The 22,636-nt window shown below is 35.0% G+C and overlaps 9 protein-coding genes and 1 non-coding gene across 10 annotated transcripts; 1 reads left to right on the top strand and 9 right to left on the bottom strand.

The window, feature by feature from the left end:
* Positions 1-66: 66 nt before the first annotated feature.
* Positions 67-6,543, bottom strand: BEM2 (GTPase-activating protein BEM2; the record flags this gene model as incomplete). Its single annotated transcript, XM_041551426.1, has 1 exon — positions 67-6,543. One exon carries the CDS (start codon positions 6,541-6,543, stop codon positions 67-69), a length of 6,477 nt encoding a protein of 2,158 aa, XP_041407360.1.
* Positions 6,544-7,413: 870 nt separating this feature from the next.
* On the bottom strand, positions 7,414-8,421 carry MYG1 (Myg1p; the record flags this gene model as incomplete). The annotated part of the gene is made up of 1 exon (XM_041551425.1): positions 7,414-8,421. One exon carries the CDS (start codon positions 8,419-8,421, stop codon positions 7,414-7,416), a length of 1,008 nt encoding a protein of 335 aa, XP_041407359.1.
* Positions 8,422-9,487: 1,066 nt separating this feature from the next.
* Positions 9,488-11,752, top strand: COG3 (Golgi transport complex subunit COG3; the record flags this gene model as incomplete). The annotated part of the gene is made up of 1 exon (XM_041551424.1): positions 9,488-11,752. The coding sequence occupies one exon, from the start codon at positions 9,488-9,490 to the stop codon at positions 11,750-11,752; it is 2,265 nt and encodes a 754-aa protein (XP_041407358.1).
* Positions 11,753-11,968: 216 nt separating this feature from the next.
* On the bottom strand, positions 11,969-12,040 carry KABA2_06S07150. Its single transcript has one exon. It is a non-coding gene; the product is annotated as a tRNA-Glu (tRNA).
* Positions 12,041-12,658: 618 nt separating this feature from the next.
* On the bottom strand, positions 12,659-13,864 carry KABA2_06S07128 (alkene reductase; the record flags this gene model as incomplete). Its single annotated transcript, XM_041551423.1, has 1 exon — positions 12,659-13,864. One exon carries the CDS (start codon positions 13,862-13,864, stop codon positions 12,659-12,661), a length of 1,206 nt encoding a protein of 401 aa, XP_041407357.1.
* A 1,700-nt stretch (positions 13,865-15,564) lies between these two features.
* Positions 15,565-16,593, bottom strand: KABA2_06S07106 (uncharacterized protein; the record flags this gene model as incomplete). Its single annotated transcript, XM_041551422.1, has 1 exon — positions 15,565-16,593. The coding sequence occupies one exon, from the start codon at positions 16,591-16,593 to the stop codon at positions 15,565-15,567; it is 1,029 nt and encodes a 342-aa protein (XP_041407356.1).
* A 623-nt stretch (positions 16,594-17,216) lies between these two features.
* BUR6 (negative cofactor 2 transcription regulator complex subunit BUR6) lies at positions 17,217-17,600 on the bottom strand (the record flags this gene model as incomplete). The annotated part of the gene is made up of 1 exon (XM_041551421.1): positions 17,217-17,600. The coding sequence occupies one exon, from the start codon at positions 17,598-17,600 to the stop codon at positions 17,217-17,219; it is 384 nt and encodes a 127-aa protein (XP_041407355.1).
* A 285-nt stretch (positions 17,601-17,885) lies between these two features.
* On the bottom strand, positions 17,886-18,887 carry SPT2 (Spt2p; the record flags this gene model as incomplete). Its single annotated transcript, XM_041551420.1, has 1 exon — positions 17,886-18,887. The coding sequence occupies one exon, from the start codon at positions 18,885-18,887 to the stop codon at positions 17,886-17,888; it is 1,002 nt and encodes a 333-aa protein (XP_041407354.1).
* A 246-nt stretch (positions 18,888-19,133) lies between these two features.
* Positions 19,134-21,455, bottom strand: RAD4 (Rad4p; the record flags this gene model as incomplete). Its single annotated transcript, XM_041551419.1, has 1 exon — positions 19,134-21,455. The coding sequence occupies one exon, from the start codon at positions 21,453-21,455 to the stop codon at positions 19,134-19,136; it is 2,322 nt and encodes a 773-aa protein (XP_041407353.1).
* A 284-nt stretch (positions 21,456-21,739) lies between these two features.
* GCG1 (gamma-glutamylcyclotransferase) lies at positions 21,740-22,435 on the bottom strand (the record flags this gene model as incomplete). The annotated part of the gene is made up of 1 exon (XM_041551418.1): positions 21,740-22,435. One exon carries the CDS (start codon positions 22,433-22,435, stop codon positions 21,740-21,742), a length of 696 nt encoding a protein of 231 aa, XP_041407352.1.
* Between the last annotated feature and the right edge of the window lie 201 nt (positions 22,436-22,636).

Raw genomic sequence — 22,636 nt, 5'->3', positions numbered from 1 at the left:
AATGTTATTATGCAACGGTAAACGCACATGTATTTGAAAACTTGCTAAATGTTTCTAGAAATTACCTTATTTCATTTCTATAAAGTAATCGTTAGGTGTCTTGATAAAGTCTTGTAGAATTGATTGGACAGCTCCCAAAGTTGGGCCCATGCTGTTAGATAGATCTTCTTGATCAATGAAACTCATTGAAAAGACGATGGCTAAATTAGACGCATCCATACGGTTTGTAGATACATGTTGGTGTACTTTGTTTAGATGTAGCACAATTCTGCGCATGGTTTGATAATAACAAACAGGCAATTGATTCAATAATGTGGTCATATTACTCTTATAAACGTCAAATGAAATCTCATTGGATTTGCGACTTAGTGCTAATTGGGTAAATTGGCTAACTTTTTCGTTTGTAAATAAGGAATCAGGTAATTCTCTCAAGTACATTTTGAAACAACCTGCAATAGCATTAATTTCAAACCATCTATCATCTTCCAAGGTAAAGGTGTTGCTTGTTGCTCCTTCTTCATCAAAAGCATTTTTCAGGGCATTGATACTACCTACAGAGCCAGGTATTCTATATAAACCGACCTCATCTAGACCTCTAAATTCGATCTCTTCTAATAACTTAATAATGATCGTAGGGATCACCGTACCTTCTCTAGCACATATATCTTCTAACGGTACACCAAATACCTTATTTGAAGTCCGTCCCTTGAACTTTTTGGAATGGAATGAATACCTTTTCGATGCCTTGATCATCTTTATCCATTCATATAAATCCTCTGAGCTAGTCGCTTGGATTGTATACTCGTGATTATCTTGCATTATTATCTTGAAGGAGAATGAATAAGCTGGAATATTTCGATGATTCATAATTTCTAAAATACTTTTGATTTCAAACGTTTTCAAACACAATGTAGGTTTAGAATCATTGATGACTTGGTTCGTCAAATCTGGTAACAGATATGATTCGATAACCTTCTTCGAACCAACATCTTGTGAAATTGAGCTGTTTAGCGAGTAATTCGATATCGATGTGTTAAAACCCGCAATAGAAAATGGTCTTCTGAAAAAGCCACCTAATTTTTTGCTAACACCCCCAGCTTGGGAAGGTTGGTTTGCTGAACCAACAGAACTTCTGTTAGGTAGATTTGTTATAGAGTTTCTACTTTTCTTGGACATCGTGCCAGAAGTAGAACCAATCCCATTCGTCGATGAAACGCTGGACGATCCATAATGAGAGGAAGTTTGAAGAGAGTTCATTGAAGAAAACCCACCTTTTTGTCTATTGATATCCTGTTGCATTTTATTTGAATGGATAGCATCGCGCTCTTGAGTACGTAGACTATTCAGTTTTGACTGTTCTCTTCTGATTTTGTCAACTTCTAAAATTAGAATATCATTGAAGACTCCAGTTTCCTGATATTTAGATTCTCTAGCTTCAGATAATGCAAGTTCCTTACTTGCCTTTCTGAAAGACTTGTCCGAATCCTGGAAATCATTCATTAAAATATAACCACATTTGCTTGACAACTTTTTAGTTTTACCAGGTATTAGTGCAGAAATATTAGAAATAATGTTATGCACAAATCTTCTCTTATCAAAGTTAATTAGCCTGGTATTAGAAATACTCATATTTGGAACGAATTGAGATATTTCCAGTAGCCTACAGATTAGCCACCCAGGGCATGGAGCAAGTGATGGGATACATGAATCAAACACGTTATCAATTTCTATAAAAGATTTCATATGCTTATCGTCAATACCCTCGAGTATATCACCAATAGAATTAAAACTTTGGTGTGAAGGATCTTGATTACGGCAGAGTAAAGCGTGTCCATTTTTCCAGCTTTGTTCGTAGAATCTACTTTCAGGAGAAATGATTGCATTTGAAATAGCACTTTCAATAAAAGATGGTATATGTGACGAAAGAACATGTGGATCAGCAGATTCCGTTGATTCGAATAGATCTAAAGTTGCATTCTTGTTGCGCGTATAATTCAGCATTTGAATAAGAACAGCACACACACCGTTACGCTCATTTAGACTTATTTTCGAATTGGAAATTATAACTTGAAAAAATGCAGTTAATGAATGATGAAGTTTAATGATGATTTGGATAGAGTTTGGTAGTTTTTCTAATATCAAAGATTGGTTCTCTGATAGTTTATTTGTGGTTACAAGAGTTGAAACCCATGTGATTATATTCAAAATTTCTAAATCTTTTAGTTGAGCAGATGTTGTGTTAACCAAGTTGGAAGAAAGCACATTTAGTGGATAATTGTAAAAGGAGGTCAATGATTTCGAAGACTCTAGTTCTAATATTTGATAAACTGCTATCCAGTCTCGTTTGTCGATAAATTGCATTCTTTCCGCAATAAAGTTATTTAAATCTTGAAGCCAATTAAGAATTCCTTCGTAGTTATCATGTTTAATGTTCTGGAACTCAGCCAATAAGCTATCATCGAGTTGTTTACTATTCAGCAAACTTCTAAGTTCATCATAAGAAAATGATTTAAATGATTCTAATATTTCGGTTATCTTCTTTTGCGTTCTATTGATACCGACTGGTCTGTATAGTTCCTTCTGATACGTAGCTTTGGTCATTTGGAAAAGTTGGGTTAATTTTTCGACCAGCTTGGAAACATCTTCGTACGAACCAACGTATTCATCTTCCTCTTCTTTAATATTCTGTAATCTTGATGACCATTCATAAGTAACTTCTTTTTCCATAACTTTAAGAATATCAAAGAAAATAGAATTACATTTCGGATCATCCGTGAAATCGCTATAATGATTTAAAACTAGATGATGAATTGCTTCAGCAGCCCCTATCTGGATCTTAGCTACATAAATCAAGTTAACATATTTTTCATCCAGAATTTTTGAATTCCAATTTGGAAAATTTTGATTCTCTACATGGTTTTTTGGATCCTTACCTAGATCTAACATAGATGTGATTGTTACAGCGCAACTCTTCGCACCGATATATCTCTTTGCCAAGTTTTCTAAAACATTTGTTGTAGTAGTAAAACTTCTATAAGAGTCAAAAAATGTTTCTGTGAAAACGTCATCATCTAGAACCAATTTAACAAAAGCGTAATCAAGTAATCCCATAGAATTTTGTTCTTTCCCTTCTCGCGCATTGACCCCTCTATTTTTATGTTTAAAATGATTTTCTAAATCCTTGGTATCAACTAACTTAGAGAATACATTTGCTGTAAGGACGAGTAGATCAAATATTCTTTCTAGTGAAGCGGATTTTAATACGACATCTATAACAGATTCATTAAAAGTGTCAGAAACGTTCCCAATGCCTTCAAAAAAGTTCATATTTTCTAAAGTTTTGCTCAATCTATTCATGTCATGTGAATCTCTTGAAGAGTTATTACCGAAAGATTGTTGTGAAAATTTTCTTGGTGATTCTACGACTATACTTGTAGGTCTCGACTTGACAGCTTTTTCGATATTGGACTTAAAAACTAGATCATCTGTCACATGAAATAGATCAGTATCAATATTAAACATATCTCTAATAGACTTCATTAATGTTTGTTGGGTCGATTGTCTTTGTGCAAGTTCTTTGATAGTTGGTCCATCGATTTTTCCAATGCCTGTAATCTGGTTTGTATCATTGCCACTACTTGGAGCATTTAAATTTAACAGAGACTCAGATTTACCAATCGTTGATAAGGTACTGGATCTGCGGGCAGATGATCTTAAGGGTATAGCAGGAGTATTGTTAATAGTCGGTCCTGCTGCACCAATCAAAGACTTTTTTGGGAATAAACTGTAATTGGGTTGCAATTCATTAAATAAAATAGGTAGATAGCTTCCTGTTAATAACGGACTCCTTCTTGAATTCATACCAGAATATAAATATGGGTCAATCGCCGGTGGTTCATATTGAAGACTCAGTTTCATTATATTTTCAATATTGATAGAAGGTTGGGTAACGTGGTACTTCCAGAACTGATAAACACTACTTGTTTTTGGATCAATACTTTCCAAATTGTTTGTTTTAATAGGTCCCTTGGCTGTTTCTTTTACAGTTTCTAATCGTTGCTGCCATTTATGGAATGCATTTTTTGTCCTATTGATTTTCTTTTCAAGATATTTAAATTTTGTATTTTGGGATAAATCATCAGCGTATATAATTAAGTCTCCAAAATATGAGATTACATTGTCTCTTATAAATGGATCATTTAAATTTGGAGGTGCCAATATGAATACACTACTTGTTGACTTCGATGAGGCCTGTCTTCTCTCCAATTGAGCAATTGTTGGAACCCAATCTTTAAATATAATCTTTAACGTAGTTTCAGAAACGTATTGCCATGATTTAAATAATCTTAGGATCGGCACAGAACATAGCACTGTAGCAATTGCTAACCATGATACCATGTCACCTAAATGTTCAAATTTACAACCTAATTGAACCCATTTTCTTAAAATCTTAGCCCTTGTTTTTGGTGTAATTGATAATGGATTAGATGGGAACAAATGACACACAAGTAATCTCCCCAAAAAGTGCAAATTTTCAGAATTGTTGAATACCAACGGATTTAACGCCAGTATGTTTTGATTAATATATTTTGATGAATACAACAAAGAATAATCCTCTCGAGGTGTCCAAATTTTGTCAAATTTTAAGTTGATTAAATGAACTTCGTTGGCAAAAAAAGTGGTATCAACATCAAGGAATTTTTTAAAGTCAAGAACATCATTTAAAAGACTATTCCCACTAACTTTACTGGTAGATGAATTAGTCCGAGAAACAGATGGATCAACTCTAATATATGAAGTCAATGAAGTCATTTCATTATGTCTATTAGCAATAGAGATCTTTAAATTATTCGATAGTTCATCATTGTGAAGAGATATAGTATTAAGTAATGCAATTGTGGCTTGGAATATTTGTTCATCTAATAGGAATCCTGGCATGATGTCAAGAATAGTTTTTCCAACTAGGGCTAATCTCTCTGAGAGTTGATCGTCCATTTCATTCGTAATATTATGGTATTGTAAAGACGTAGTGGTTAATTTCATCTTGTGTTTTGTGAAAGTGAGACCAAATTGGTTGAAAGTTATAATAAATTTGATAAAATAATCAACTAATGGAAGAAGTAACAGGATATTCACAATTGTTCTCTGTTTTTTGCTTGTGCTAACACTGTGTTTTCCTGACGACATTGGTGAAAATAAAACGGCATGGCATAAGCTTTCAACATCACCGCCAATTATCCTACCTTCTTTATCTAATTTTAAATTTGGGTGTGGATATTTTTCACTTAAATATTTTATCTCTATAGGTAATATAGCTTTGGGGTCTATGTGTTCTTTATTATGATCTGGATCAATTCCTCTCTTTGATGATGGAACGTCAGTCATGAAATACTTTGATCCTGAGATTGTTGCTCGTTTGTTCGATACTTGTTGTAAGTTCGGTTTATTATCATTAAACTCTATCTTGTTGGAGTTCTCAATACGTTGTGGTTCATTTACTTCCGGTGGGATAGCAGTTGGATCAAAATATTTTATGTTACTACCAAGTCCATCCTTATATAAATTTAATAGACAACCTTTCAATTCTGCACGATAAATCCTATAATCTGGAACCATAGTTTGTGCATCAACGATCGTACTATTTCTTTGGTTTCCTGAATCTAAACGAACTGAATCCCTATGGGATTCGGTTTCCATACTACTCAATTGTGCTAACATATCAGCTCCAAAGAGTACACTTTCTCTATGAGACATTTTCCTCTCTCTTAAGTGCTGTGTAGAATTCGAGTGCGGCAGTTGAGTATGTGGCTGTTGTTGAGCCATAATTTGACCGTGGGATCTGTTCACCCAACCGATTTTAAAAGTATTTGTATCGAAATTGTCATCATTCAGATGGACGAGCAACCGTGTAATGGTGTCTCTTCTCTGTTGTTGTTCGTTCGTTAATGACGATTGGACCGTGTTGATCTTTCTGATCCCAGATGGTTGTAAAGATGAACTCACTGGAGACAATATTGGGCCGCCAATATCTTCTTTACTTATATGATGTGTAGGATGAGAATCGTCATTTGATGCAATGGATGCATTTACAGTGGTTGCAGTTTCGTTAGATATAATTGATTGTGTATCTTCCCTTGAAGGATTATGAGATGACATCATGTTTAAATGATGATTTGGCAATATACTTCTTGAAGATCTTGCATGTGCATCAGAGCTATATATTTTCCGTTCTGTAGAATGATGGTCCGCTGACGATAAAGAACTCTGTCTCTTCATAGGGTCCACTGGTGCATTACCAATTGATTTAATGCTGTGCTTTGACAAGTGATGTTGACGACTTGAAGAGACAGATAAATTCGAACTTGAACTTTTGTCGCGTAATGAATTGGTGAGGGTCTCAGCTGTCGCAGTTTGTGGTAATATATTCAGGGAGGACGATGACGACGACGACGACGAGATGGACCGTTTAGTATGTCGGCTCGTCTTCTCGTTACCTTTGTTACCCGAGGATTTCTTGCTCTTAGACCACAAGAATCCCTTCATAATTAGGTATTATTATTATTATTTTTCTTTCTTCTGCGTTTCCAGTGGGATGGATTGACAACCTCAAATAATAATAAAGGTTATTAGTTATAGGAGATAGATAAATAAATGTGAGTGAGTGAGCGTGTGTATTTACAACGGGATATCTGACCTCTCAAATGATATGTTTCTGGATGTTATAAGTATTTGAAAACTTCGACTCCTTGAGAGATTAAAAAAAAGCAAAAAAATTATTGTATGATCCGATATCTTCTTCTATGGTGTTTTGCAAAAATGAAAAAGAAAATATATATCTATTCAATTTCAAATTATGGCACTAGTCACACAAAGTTATTCCACTGTCTTCCTATTTCTGTGACTCTTAACTATCTCTCTCTTTCTCTGTTGTCTTGTTTAAAATTAAATGCTATTCTTGTTATCTTTATTGTTTTCTTTTGTTCAGTTGGCCCTGTTTCAAATCAGTAGTTAATTTTAGAAAATAGCTGGGAGCGCCCTCTCCCTCTCTATATCCGCCTCGCTCTCTGTGAAAAATTCCGACTCACTTAGCAACCTCAATATGTATTATTATTATGGATATAACTTATTTAATACATAATATGGCTTACGCAAACAACAAAATTGTGAAAAATAATCGTTTCGCGGCTTCATAAATCTGTAACAAGAGGAAATAAGCAGGGCGGCCGCATAAAAGATAGAGCAGTTCGTCACGTGGCTGGTGTTGGTGTCGGTGGGTTCTCTGGTAAGATGAAGAAGTGGTATCGTAACAGATGTGGACAGGTGGGATGAAAGTTCATTCGAATGTTGGGTTACATGTACGTATGTATATAAATATGTAGAGGTAGAATAAAAGAGTATTTACTTAAAAAGGGATTATAGAGACATTCTGGCTAGTTGGAGAACGGCGTCTTTGGTCTTGGCACCACCAATGAAACCGGCTGTATGGATGAAAATACAGCCGGGGATACCACTCTTTTCGCTCAGAGTCTCGTCTCTTAGACCCCTTAGTTCTTCTGGGAGACCCTTTCTGAATTCGAAGGATCCTGAAGATACAGGGACAGTGGAGATTCTCCATGTATTGGAAGAATCCACAAACAAAACGAATTGGATTTGGCTCTCGATTTTTAATTCTCTTTCAATCTCGTATAGATGTTCCTTCCATGGACAGAATTGATCAAACAATAAAATCTTGCCGGATGCATCGACATCCATACGAGACTCCACAGCTTTTCTAACTAATGTCTTGGCTGGTAACCAACCTAGACCATAACCTTTCACTAAATCAACAAAAATTTCACCAATGAAGTTTGATGCTTTTTGGAAATTTTTATCGAAGGTTTCGTTGGAACTGTCTTCATTCCAACGTGGGTTAAAACCAGAGATGATACCTGGGATAGTAGTGGCCTTTTCGTTGAATCTTGGTTTGATATCAGTACCCTTAGTATTATATTGGGAAATACCGTTATCGTTAGCATCCAATGCCTCGACGAAATTCTTGTAAACCTTCTCATAAAGAATATCTAAATCTTTCTTGGAAGCGTTTCCACCAAGTACTTGATTGATAATATCTCTACCAAAATGTTTGAATACAAGACCAGCACTAGATAATTTTGTCTGATATTTTTCAGAGAAAGTACCGGTGAATTCACGATGGTGATGATCGAAAAACTTGACACCATCATATTTGGCACCAACATCTACAACAATATCACTGGCTTCCCAATCCTCGGGGTTTCTGGATCTACACACTTTGGCATCTTTATATTCTGGTAATAATCTTAGCATATATACAGCTAGGGATTCATCGGCATGGAAAGAACCGGAGTGAGTACAAATTTGTTTAACCATCTTACTTAACTTGATTTTCTTAACTGCTGACATTCAATCTCCAAGTGTTGTAGTTTGCACAGGTTATTCAATGATAATCCTAAAATATACAAGCAAACTAGGACTCTTGAAATCATAGTTCTATATTCAGGTCATCTCATCTTTCCCTTTAAGTAGTAATTTTTCACTTTTGTCAAAAAGACCGGAAAAGAAAAAATTTTCCTTTTCCCTGTAGAGAGAAGAGGGAGAAAACAGGTATAAAACTGAGAATAATAAGTAATATTTTGAAGTTATGAGGTAACAGAGCAGATCAAATTAGGAAATGAAACGTAGTTCGAACCTTAATTGAAATATATATTTCTAATCCATAGATCAGTTGAGATTAAAACAAAATATATTAGGACAAAGAATTCTGAACGTCTATTTTGATTTAGATTCTATTGGTTCTATAAACTTCATATAATAAAATAAAGCACTTTCAATTAAAAGAAAAGAATAACAAATGTTTTTTGCTTTATCTTAACATTAGAACTCAAGCTATTTCTAACTCTCTCTACCTAACGCTAAATAAAATGAACGAATCAAGATTTAACTCTGCTACGCCAGCTTCAGTTCATAACGACCATATGAATTAAGGTAACTATTGCAATATTATTGACTGGGATGTGTTTATATCATTTAGAAACTTGTTCTTGTTTTTATATTTGTATACTTATGTGGGTGATACATCGCTCAATTGAGCCCTGTTTTGTGAGATAACAGTTGGGACAGAATATAGAGTAGAATAGCAAAAGGCGGAAAGTATTAGTTTACACCATATTTAATACTTGTAATTTGATGTCAACGGAAATTGTGAACTAGAAACCCTTATCACTTAACAATATATATATATTGAGAGGGTTCCGAAAATGTATCCACGTATTATCGCTTCGAACGGTGTCGATCACTTTAAATTATATAATAATAATAATAATCTTAGTTGAACATTTTTATAAAAACATGCGATAAGTAAAAACAAAACTCAGTCACATAAAGAGTACTCTGACTCTGTACCGATACATATACATTTAAACAAAGTAAGGTAGTTTCTGGTGTGTATGGCCTACCTAGATATATTATAATGGTTCGAAGTAGAAGAAATTCATTGGTTCAAGCAATCGCCGTTCGACCAACTTTATTGGAACCACAAGAAAATAGTTTATTGGATGACTCCTATTTGTTAGAAAATTTACAGAAATTAGCCATTGCTATAAATGGCTCCAGAGGTAAAGAAAATTTGTTGTCTACATCAATTGATAAACCTTCAGAGGTGTCTCTAGATTCGATTAGTACTCCTGATAAATATTCTCAGTACACTGATTATTTAATTCAATTGGACGAAAATATTAAAGAATATGATAGTATCTTAAAACAAACTCATCGAATTAGTGATCAATTGGAAGGCTCATTGTCCCAATTTGATACAATCTCAGATCAAGCTTCAGGTTTTATTAAAGATACTCATACATTATATGATTCGCGTAAAGGGTTCGTTAAATTATCAAAATCCTTGCCTCAATATCTAACATATTTTGATAATTTAGCCCCTATTATTCGTCGACTTAATCATGCAAGTTCTCCAAATATTGTTCGTAAGGAATCCTTTAAGACAATGTTGTCAAATATTGATAAATCTTTGTTTTTCTTTGAAGAGAATCCAGATATATTAGAGGCAGAAGCTTACAGAATTAAATTTAAACAATGTTTGATTAGAGCAAGTGATTTGATATCAAAATATTCTATTAATAATTTGAAACAGATTCAAAATGAGATTGCTCAAAAAGATATAATGGTAAACAAAAACACAAGAGAGGCTTTAATTTATAATAAATTTGCATCAATCTCAGATGATTTCAAACAAAATATTACAGCATTGATTCAAAGAGTCGAAGATGATAAATACCACAGGTATAAGGATGAACTAACATCAATCTTGAACGATACTTTTGAGCAATATTTCCAAATTAGACATAAATTTTTAAATCCAATTGTATGGTTACAAGTAGATGATACCATTATTCGCGATAAAAAATTCAGTATGATTCAATTTATTCAAGATAACAAGACATATTTCCAGCAATTGTGTAATAGAGAATATAAACTGTTTATGGAATTTTTCCCTGAAGATTATTTATGCAAAGATAAAATAAATCATTGGTTCATCAAATTATGTGATCCATTCTATGTTACCATTGGTGTGAAATGTGGTCGTGAATCAGACATTGATATATTGTGCGACTCATTAATGTTGTTTGAACCGTTTTATCAATTTGAAGAGGATTCTGAAGAATATTCAAAACAATTCAATGAGGTTCAATTTGATAAGATATTCTCACCTGTTTTGACTAGAATTCAAAATAGATTAATTCAAACTGTCAAGAATTATATTCATAGAACGATCATTAGTTATAAACCATCTGCTGAGGATTTTATGATCTCCAATAAAAAATTGAAATTACAAGACGATGAAGCTTTCGTAAAGACATATGTTGAAAATTTTAGAAACGTTAATCCAGTAACAACCACATCTGAAACAGCAGATAATAATAGTGCAATCATTATTTCATCATATTATATTCCACTAATTAAAGGTTTAGCGTTATTGTTTAAGATTTTTGAAATGGTTAATTCTCTAATTTTTGACCGTTTAGCTCATCATACAGTTCATGCTTGTATCATATCTTTGAAAAATGCTTATACAAGTATTACAAGAAACGAAAGTTCAGATACCTCTTTAACCCATAATTTGGATATTAAATTATTTTATTTAAGAAACTTATTGTTGTTAAGAGATGAGATACAAGAATTTAATATTAAATATACATTGAATACGAAATCTCTCGATTTCTCAGGTGTTGAATCCTTCTTCAAAAATTATAAAGCAGGTGAAATGTCACTATTTTCATTGGCTAAAGACTTCGTGCCTAAAGTTGTTGATAACATGATTGATGCACGTACAGAATTGGTTCAAGAGTTAAGAATTTGTATTAAAGATTTTACTGATGTTGCAAGTACAGATATTATTGGTGATTGTTTGAAGTCTACCGATTCTGAAAATTTAACAACTATAAACAGGGATTTGACTAGTAATATTGAAAACAGAATTCCAAGAATATATGAACAAATTTGTCATTCTATAGAAGATAAAGAGATAGCACAGCATTTAATTGAAGCTATTGAACAATATTGCGACGATCAATATTCTGAATTCCACGACAAAATAGTCACTTTAGGTGAAGAATCAAAATTGTCTAGCGATGATGTTCTTCAACTTGTGCAACCTGAAATTTTTAACCAGACTTTCAATGTGTTGGTAATCAACACATTGAAAGAGAGAATAACATGAGTACATTATTAATTTTATATGATACGGTGGGTTTTTCAGCCGTATGGAATTATATAACTCCGTATATATATATTCTATTTATTCAATTTGAAGTCTTTTGTGCGAATGTACATTCTATACCATAATAAAATACCTTGTGGTTCCACCAAAAAATAAATCAGTTTTTCACGAACGACAGATCGGCGGTTAACTTAAATGTTGAGATATAAAAAGAAACTCCGATACGGGGAGTCGAACCCCGGTCTCCACGGTGAAAGCGTGATGTGATAGCCGTTACACTATATCGGATTGTAATTAATAAAATATTTATATGATTTGAAAATTTTAACTTATTTAAAATTTGAAATTTACATGGGAAGATTCACCTTACGGTCGTTTTTGAGCTGAAGTTGTTAAACAGAGTTACTGTTGTTAAACTGCTCATCTTTTGTGCATAGTAACATTGGACAATGTAGCTCCAATAAACCCAATGTAGGGGAAACGAATACTACATTATTCAATATATATCATGTGTTGTTATATATATGGCAGTGCAGTACACTCAAAATTCTACTTATATTAGCTACCTTTTCCTTTGATGGGAAAATTGAATATTAGACATCTTTTATTTAACTGAACAAATTCTATTATATTTCAAAATCAACTTATAGTCGTCTGATGTTTTATATCTTATACAAAAATATATAAATTAAATTATGGAAACAATTATATTCATAAATGAAATATTGTTCCATTATTATATATGTTGGATTTCTTGTTGTCGTGATTATAAATTCACTCAACGGTGGCGTAAGTAATCTATTAGTAAGTTGTTGAGGGATTAACCTATTATCAGATCATTGCGGGATTAACCTTGGTCGTTATCATTATTATAGTATATTTCCGACAGAATCAAATATTAAATTTCTAAGATTCGTAATCCCAACCATTTTTGATAGCCTCATCGTAAGTTGGATAATCTAATAATCCTTTATCAGTTCTACCTAAAAAGGTACCTCTATCATATTTATTCAGAGGTAGTCCCTTCTCCAACCGGTCAACAAGATCTGGGTTAGAAATCCAAAATCTACCGTAAGCAATTAAAGTTCTATCGTTTTTCAACAAATCTTTTGCAATCTCAGGGTGCAATGCCAAATTACCAGAACGGATAATTGGACCTTTCCAGATAGAAAATGCAAAATCGTTATGGCCAAACATCTCCATTCCTTTACCTTCAGTTAAAAATGGATCAGTTACTCTTGGTTCACCTAAATGAACGTAGGCTAATCTCTTACCAGCCCTACCTCTCTTTTCAAGCTCACCCAATAAATAGCAGTATGTTGCTAATAAAGTTGGGTCGGTACTTCCTGACATACCCAAATATCTAGCCCAAGGGGATAATCTGATACCAACCTTTTCAGCACCAACGGCCTCAATACAGGCATCAACAACCTCTAAGACAATTCTGGATCTATTCTCAATAGACCCACCGTATTCATCCGTTCTTTTGTTGGAAATTGGGTCCAAAAATTGATTTAAAAAGAAACCAAACGCACTATGGATCTCAACACCATCTGCACCTGCCTTAATCGAATTCTTTGAGGCGTTTGCAAAATCCTGGACAAAACTTTGAATTTCTGTCTTAGTTAGACCATGTTGGCGGTTGTTTGCATAGAAAGCAATTGCTTGGCGGGAGTCGTCGATGTAAACGTCGTCGGACGCAGAGACATATCTAAGCCCATCTCTTTTCAGATTTCCAGGGAAAGCATGGCGACCTAAAGCCCAGAATTGGATGAAAATATAAGAGCCATTCTCATGAACCTTCTCGATGATTTTAGACCATGCTTCTACCTGTTGTTCACTCCAGATACCAGGGGCATCGTCAATACCACCTGCTTGAGGGGAAATGATTGCGGCTTCAGAGATCAAAAATGTCCCTTTTCTCCTGGAACGTTGGTCATAATACTCGATACCATAGTCAGTGTTTGGAATTTGACCAGGATATTCCGCCCTCAATCTTGTTAGTGGGGCCATAACGGCACGATGGTCCAGGTTCATATTCCCGATCTTCATTGGTCTGAAGAGATTTGTATCTTCTAAAGATTCAGCTTTAAAGTCTTTCACGAATGGCATATTGGAAGTGATTTAGAAGTAGTATGTTAATGTTTGTAATTGTTATGTATATACTATTGTTCTATGTTAAATGTTGAGAAAGGAAGAACTACTGGAAACAAATATTTTACATTTTAGAGCTGAATATGGACTCCTTTTATATGTTGGTAAAACCATTGACAATGGCTTAAAGAAAAAATGAAGTTTACAAGTGATTACTAAATTCATTGGATCACAATGGTTTTATTTATTTTCAGTGTTTTTGATATTGTTCTTGAAAGTAGTCATTGGTAAGATCTCGCTGAATAATTATGTCAGCGATATTGGCAACTTCCGTCTCCCGTTTCCGTCTTCCATTTCCCGTCTTCCATGTCCGTTTCCGTTTCCGTACTCCGTACCGCTTTTCTAAAAACGGAACTGGCCAATCGATCACTTATAGCAAGCAATATTACTATATGGGTGAGAAAAGAAACGTTCTAATCACCATTATTATAAAAGTTACCTGTTATATTATTTGTGTAAAGTTAGATCTATCAACGCATATTTCATGACAACAACAGTAAAGTCTATGATTCTGTTAGAAGTTAAGGGTAATATGTATCACACTTGATTTCAATATAGGTAAAGAAAACCTTTTATGCACATTCACTCACAGATGTCATCACTAGATGTGACCAGATGTCATCGTATGATGCCATTACATCAATTGATGATGACTGGGTTGATTGAGGAAATCAAAATATTTAAAAAAAATGATATAAAAAGAAGCTCTTAATATAATATATAAAGAATGTTAAATGTTCTACAATCTCTACGTTATATGTAGTATAAAGAGACCGATCGATTATCTTCTTACTAAATGGCCTCTATAAAATAATTAAAGCTTGAAGAGAATAACAGAGGAAAAAAACTCTATCACAGATACTCTAAAAAAGTAAGTGCTTTTTTTATTATTACATAAGTAATAGAACGTATAGAATTTAACTTAGAATGGAAATTCAGAATTATTTATCTTTATACATAATTTATTCTAATCTCACTTGATCTAAGAATTGGAAATCCATTTTTCATTTGAAGTTGGAATTATGATTTGTTTCATATTGTAACGCACTGCGTAATACATTCGAGATATATTGATTCCACATAATTTCTGTCATTTACAAAACTTGCTTATATGTGTCATCACATAATGACACAGAGCGTAATCGACGAGATGAACATTTTCACAAGATGACATAAAAAGAAGCTCTACATGTAATATATAGAAAACTTTAAATGTTCAACAATATTTAAAATATGTATAATATAAAGAGACTAATAGAGGGAGGAACCTCTATCTCAGATTCTCTGGACATATCGTACCTAAATCATTGATTTAACAACATTTTATTATGTCAATTGTATTAGTAAACTATTTTCACAATATTGGCTCTTTATTTTTTTTTGTTGAAGTTTTATGACAACCAATGATATCGTTCTGTGACTAGCATGTACAAGATGAAGAAGAATGGAATGAATACACTTGGAAACCTTGTATACACTCCACTTCCAAGATAATAATACATTATAAAATGAGATGTTGCTTTTTCATATAGTAAGCAATAATCTATGGTGAATAAACACGATTATATCGTCAATATTAAAGGGAATGAATATATTTATTAAAATTAGAATCTTATATATATATATAAAGAATGTCTATAAAAGGATGAGGGTGAAGATTATCTAAAGAAATGAGTATTACGTCTGCTATCTGGATGAACAAACATTTCATTTCTTTTGTAATGATTCACTTCCAATTTAATTGAATTATTATTAAAATTAGATACGCCCGAGTCGCCCTTGCCATCATCTTCTGGATCTGCTCTTTCATAATCCAGCCCACTATAAGTTTCATCTACGTATATCTCTGACGCAAACCTTACATGATCCATCGTTGAATGAGTGTCATCCAAGGAGTCATTTAAAGAGATTGATAAAGACGAGCCAAAGGAGGTCGAATGTAAAGTTGGAGTTGATATAGAATTATTAAAGGATGTATTCAAATGGACAGTATCCCATTGTTTTTCTAGCCTTTGTAAAATGTTAGCATCTGTATTAGTAGTGAATGGCGAAGGAGTCGTTGTTGGTACGGTTACCGTCACGATGGGTATTGGTACACAAGCTGAAGAAATGGGAGTACTAGTACCAGGAGGCTTACTCCTTTGCGACTCTCTTGAGATGGATTTATTTCTAACCAAGCCTTTAAAGAAGCCAGATATTTTTCCCCGCGACTTCTTAGGAGACGAAGTCGAAGTCGAAGTCGAAGTAGTAGTAGTAGTGGTAGTAGTAATAGGAGGAGCAGAGAAGACCGGAGTTGCCTTTGGAGTAAAGATTTCACCATTATTAAAGACAAATGCTTTTTGCATTTTTTGTCTCTGTACTTGATAAGGCGACATAATTTGGTTATTATTTAATAATGGTTTCATACCTTTATTATGTGTTGCCAAACTATTAGCAAAATCGTAAGGAGAGGAACCTATCGACATTGATCTTGTGGACTGATCATTACTTGAAGTGTAGATATGAGCATTGATACTTCTAGTACGACGCACGCTTGCGTTTCTCTTCATGTTCATGTTGTTTGTGTTGTTATATTGCAGTGAGAACGGATCATCCATCGTCATCATCATATTACTATTATTATTATTATTATTATTAGCAGCAGGGTTAGGTCTTCTAACACTGTATGTATTACTTCTTGCAACCATCATAATTGATAAAATTTTTGCAACTACAGATATAAGTAAGTAAGTAAATAAATAATTACATACAGAGACAGAACAAGAGAATCACATAGTTACAAATGCTGTATTTTTTATCACCTTTTTACCTTCTCTCTTTATATTCAAATGATTACACCTCATCTACCTTTTGCTTGGAGTATTAAAAATTTAGCAGGTCTATAAAATTGAAATCTGATAAAAAAAAACGAGTGTGCGTGAAGGCGTTCTTTCTGCCAGTCTCAGACTTAAATTGGTAGAGAGTCATCCCATCCCTCTCGATTTCGTCTCGCACAGCGCTTTCTCTCCCAGATATATTTATAACTATCTTTGCAACTGAAAATAAATCCTATCGCCGGTTGCCGTGTTACCGCGCTGCCATTGCTGCTGCTGCTGCTGTCGCCAGTTGCCGGTTGGGCTGAGCCTCACTTCGCTTCAAGTTTCGTTTTGGCAGTCGTGGCTCCGCCCTCTGCACGGCCCGGTCTGTGCCCGCACAAGCAGACAAGCACACAGTTGGAGAGTCGCCAAACGAGCAAAAAACGGGCAGGCTGCCCGGTGGGGTGCGTGGGTGTGTCGAATACTCTCTCGCCTTCTCTTTCACTTTTCCACATTCACTCGCTGCCGTCAGCAGAGGCGGAAGCATCCGCCACAGCGTCCACAGCATCCGCATCCGCATCATCACCGCACACGGCTTCGCGTAAAAAATCAAATTTCTCCGAATGCATAATTGTTTCACGTAAAGTGTCCGCAGAGATTCGTTTGTTACCTGTGGAACGGGCCGTTTGGCCAGCTTGCGACACTAGCATTGAGACAAACAATTCAAGTGCCCTGCCTGCTATAACGGGTGTCGCTTGTGATACTTTACCAATATCTTCGTCCGTTTGCATTATTTTCTTGATTTTGGCAGGTGGGAAGTGAGTCTGTATTCTCTGGAACACCTCTTCTTCCTCTAATTCTGGATTGCTACTGTTGATGTTGCTGTTGCTGCTATTCATTATTAAGTTTGTCGCGTGTGGGGGTCTGGGTGTATCACAGACTATCGTTTCTACACACCAAATATTTTCACGACGCTTTTCCCGCTTTATTGAGAGGCCTTCGCTTTTATACTTTTTTTTTCTGTCGTTGTCGTTGTTTGTTTATATGGAAACGACAACAAAAATTTGTCGTTGTTGTTGTTTTTCACTTGAGCACGTCGTATCCTGTGATGTTCTTTCCCATTCTTATACAATATATATATATATATATATATATATACGTATTTCTGTTAAGATGACTCCTAACTAACCCTTGGAATGGTTTCGGGCTTTCACTCGAGCTTTAGCTTCATCGTGTTTACGTAACCAATTCTGCTCTCTTTTATCCTCTAATCTCGCTGCTTTACTGGCTTCCTCTTCCTCCGCCATTATATCTATTTCATTAGTCTCCATGTCGTCAGATTCCCATTCTTCGTCTGGACGTGGATGATTACTGTGACCACGTCTATTGAACATTGCCCATATCTCGTTACGATCGTATCCACGATCTCTTAATTGTGCAGATTCTTCCTCTTCTTCGTCATCTTCTATGAAATCGTCTAAATCCTCATCATATTCGTCTTCGTCCTCCTCATATCTATTACGTCTTTTATTCAGTTTGGCTTCGAATCGCGCATGAGGTCGTGCTATACTTGTACTCATCCTTGTGTTTAGATGCACCATTTGAGGTTGTTCTTGCGTGGTCATATTGCTATCTTTCTTCTTCAATGAAGAAACAACCTTTCTTTCTCGTATGGGATTCCGTTTCTTAAACCCAGGTTTGTTTAAATGTATAGATTTATTGGTATTACTAGCAATAGATCTTGGACTTGGACTCGGTCTCGTTTGTGAATCTGCTTGCTTCATTAATTCGTCAAAACTCATCTTCTTAATAGGTTCTCGTCTCTTTGTTATCATATTGTTGTTGTTGTTATTGCGATTGTTACTACCAAGTCGACGTTTATAAACTGTTCCTATATCTTGTTCCATATCATTTTTGGATTTACGTTTCGTAACAGTACGAGGTTTTGAAGGTGTACGCTTTGGTTTCTCACTAGATTGATTCTTTAACCGCTCTTTATTACGGATCTCTTTAAGTCGACGAACCGCTGGATCCTCATCACGTATATAATTCTTAGGTAATAAAGATGACGTTTCATCTTCAATATGACTATTCTTATTCTTCTGGGTATGTGCTATATGTGATGGTTTACCATTATTCTCGCTAGTGTCTCTCTTCAATTTCGATAGTTTCGATAAAAAACTCATCCTATGTTGTAGCTTAGTCTTGTTCTACTATTTTTTTTTTTGCTGATATATGTATGTGTGTCTACGTTTCAGTAATGTTCCTATTCTTATTTGTTTTGTTTTGCTTTGCTTTTGCTTTTGCTTTTGCTTTTGCTTTTTTTTCCAAAAAAATATTACTTACGTATCACCTTTTTTCATTTATATTTTTTTTTTTCATTCGACAGTGTGTATAACGAATGAATCACACATTTATATATATATGTCTATTTACGATATATCGTCCATGAATGTAGCATATTCATCATCTATCTCGTCAGGAGGGGGATCTTCATGGTTTGTATCTATACACTCTTCCGCTTCTTCTTCCGCTTCTTCTTCCTCTTCTTCTTCTTGATGTAGACTGGACTTATCCATAGGAGTTGTGGCATTAACAAAAAAACCTCCTCCTCCACCAAACTCTTCCTCTTCTGGTGTTTCTTCTGGTGCTTCTTCTTGCAACTGCATCTCGGACTCGTTTACAACACCATAAGTGTTGTTTAGATCTTCTTTGATCCGCATCTTGGTCAAGAATACTCGCCATGACTCCAGCGACCAGATCTCTTCCTCTTGTCTCTTGTTCTCTTCTTCAACATATTCAATCCCATCAATACATGCAACCATTGCCTCCCGAAACCACACGGCAACCACTACCCCACTGATCATTGCTTTCGCTTTAGACCCACGTTCAAACTTGAATTTCGTCACCGCAGGTGCAAATTGGATCCCCAAGAACTTCGCAGCCTTGATAGCTACGGGACTCTCCACAAGACAACAGTTGCCAGGTATCATTGAGGGAACAAATACCTCAAGGTTACCAAAGGTATTCTTCGTGATTTCACCCAATGGGTACGTGGCTAATGGCGGCATATAGGTCTCGGTGGCCTCTACGGGATACAACCTTTCATCTTCCATCTCTCCCTCTCGTGTCTTCCGTTGCACTACTTTCAGATATTGACTACCTTTCTTTAATATACGGCCTTCATTGTACCATTGTCGGCCACTCTTCAAATCAAGGATGTCCCGACGTGCATACACCTTGATTAGGCCCTTATTGTTTGGAAGGTTCAAATAGCCACATTCTTTGCAACCTTTACGTAATACTTGATTACTGTGAAGATCTCGTTCCAATATATAATATGGATGGGACTTCATATCCGCCAAACAATCAGGCATACCTTCGTCCTCATTTCTTACTTGGAAATATTCATCCTCATAATCATCGATCTTGGTCCGTTTCCTCCGATGTAAGGTCTCAAGGACTGCTTGGTACCATCGAAGCCCGTCAGAATCTTTTGCAATACGTCGTCTTCTTGTCTTTGCATTCAACCATTTCACATATCTTCTCGTCACATCACGACACCCTTCTTGACGATCGTAGGCGATCACGTATCGAATCATATTACGTTTACAACACATAACACCCTTGGGTTCCATCTTGGTTGAGTGACGGATCTGTTCAATAGTCTTTAAGTTCATTGGATCTATACTGATCCATTGTTTGGAGAATTTATCCCAAACTTCACACCAAAAGATCGGATATTTCACCATATCATCATAAGAAGCTCTACATGGTACATCATTTTCTTTCAAATTGGTAAAATCACAAGGTTGACATGACATAATCAAACGAGCATTGACATTACAGGACCTTAACAACGCTACAAACCCTTGTGTAGCAACATCTCTGTCTCCAACACCTTTCAATACTTGTCTTATAAATGTTTGTTTAGTTATCAATTGAGAACTTGTGATGTTAGAACGTGTGTCATTATTCGATAGCTCATCCCACATCTTCATGTATAACCCTGTAGAATTATGATATTTTTGGACGATTTTCCAATGTTTTTGCCATATTTCCATAGATTGTTTCAATCCATCAAGTAACTTTCTTGTACTTCTTAATATCATTTCATTGTCTCTCTTTGGATGTAACAACTCCAAGGTCTTATCGGGGATTAATTTATTTAATTTCCTCATTAATTTTGAAGTGTTGAGCCATCTATTACGAATCGAACCATGACACATAAGACATAGTAATTGAAACATATGCATGGATTTCCGTCTTTTCTTCTCCTCATTACTACACATATTCCTTACTTGACTCTTTTTCACCTCCGGAGGTTCAGTTTTCTTATGAATCGTTACAGATATATTTTTGATCTTGTCTTCGTTAGGTTCCGTATCAGACACATCCTCAAAATCGTCGGAATCGTACTCACTGACTGACTCTTCTGGTTCCACCGATGTCAATGTCGGTGATGATCCTTCACTATGGATCTCTTCCACATCTAACCGATTCACAACATCAATAGGTTCACTTTGAGGGGTCTGTTCTTGATTATTATCATCAATAAAATTCCCATCATCATCAGAATCCAAATTAACAATAATATCTGGGTCTGTGGGGATTTGAGAATTTAGCGGGGGTAATTTCTCCCTGTGACGACGACGTCTCTTTAATGGACGTTCATTAGTCGTACCATTCTGATTCTTTTCCCTGACTACTTTCCTTATAAGGTCAAAATATTCTTTGGGCAAATTATCAGTCATAACCTTATGTAATGATCATATTCAGTTTAACTCTTGTTATCGGTGATGGTGTATTCATGTATTTTATCTTAAATGATGTGTAAATGTCTCATCTCTTTTTTCCTTTTTTTTATTAAAAGCTTTCTTTATACACTTGTATTGCCTTAGCTAAGAAAAAAAATAAGGAAGATTAAGGCGAAGGAAGAATCACCCAGAAATGGAAGAAATTTGTTCATAATTCGTTATAGGTTAACACATACAGACATTAAGATATATATTTATATGTAAGTGCGGATGTATGGTCGTTAGAGTTCCCTGTGTACTTCATCAAGTAACTTCTTTAAGTAGTTATCAGTAGCTTTCATCGATCCGTCTTTAACCATCTCATCTAAGGAATCACATAACAATTTCAAATATTTATAATTAGATCCACTTGGACCATGAGAAGTAGCAATGACTCCAGCAGTGTCCTTAATATCCTCTGGACCGATGAAGGCCTCATTATCCACAGTTCCAATGTATACTGAAGTTCTAAGGACTCTTCTTCCAGAAGGTTCATGAATATCTAAATGTTTCAGAGAGTCCCTCAACTCGGCTTCCTGAGAAGGAGATACTTCCAAATGTACATCAACTTCATGAGAGGTGTACCCGTTCTGTTCTCTTATATCCAAATATTCTCTAACATCCGCAGCATGATCAGACGGAATATAATATACTACACCGACAGTAGTCAGGTCATTCCTTGAAATTGTAGTTGGATCTTGGCTCTCATACAGATGGAAATCCTTCTTGAAATCATCCCTAGCGACAATATCTTCGTATGATATCAATGTTACTACTCTCCCAGGCGCCTCTGGTAAACCTCTGTGATCTATAGAACTTTGCCAAAATCTTCTTTCAAACCCATGTATAATGGCGGGAATTCGATGTGTAAAGTGTGGAGGTGGTTTATAAATTAGTGAGCCATAACCCAAAATCCATAGTCCCTTATCAACAGTCATGAAAGCGCACGTAATAACTTAGTATAAGATACCGTAGTGATTAACGATAATATAGTGTCTACCTTACCTAGAAAATATAATAAAAGTTATAAGAAGTTACTATATGATGGATGATTTATTCTTTTATTTTATATATATATGTTTTATATATATTGTCTGGTTTACTATGTATGAGGTAGTAAATTTTTTAGCAATGATGCG

Source organism: Maudiozyma barnettii, assembly GCF_903064755.1.
Source record: "Maudiozyma barnettii strain CLIB 1767 genome assembly, contig: KABA2_06, whole genome shotgun sequence".
Lineage (NCBI taxonomy): Eukaryota > Fungi > Ascomycota > Saccharomycetes > Saccharomycetales > Saccharomycetaceae > Maudiozyma > Maudiozyma barnettii.
Note: the sequence above shows the minus strand (reverse complement) of the source record. Positions and strands in the feature narration are given on the sequence as shown.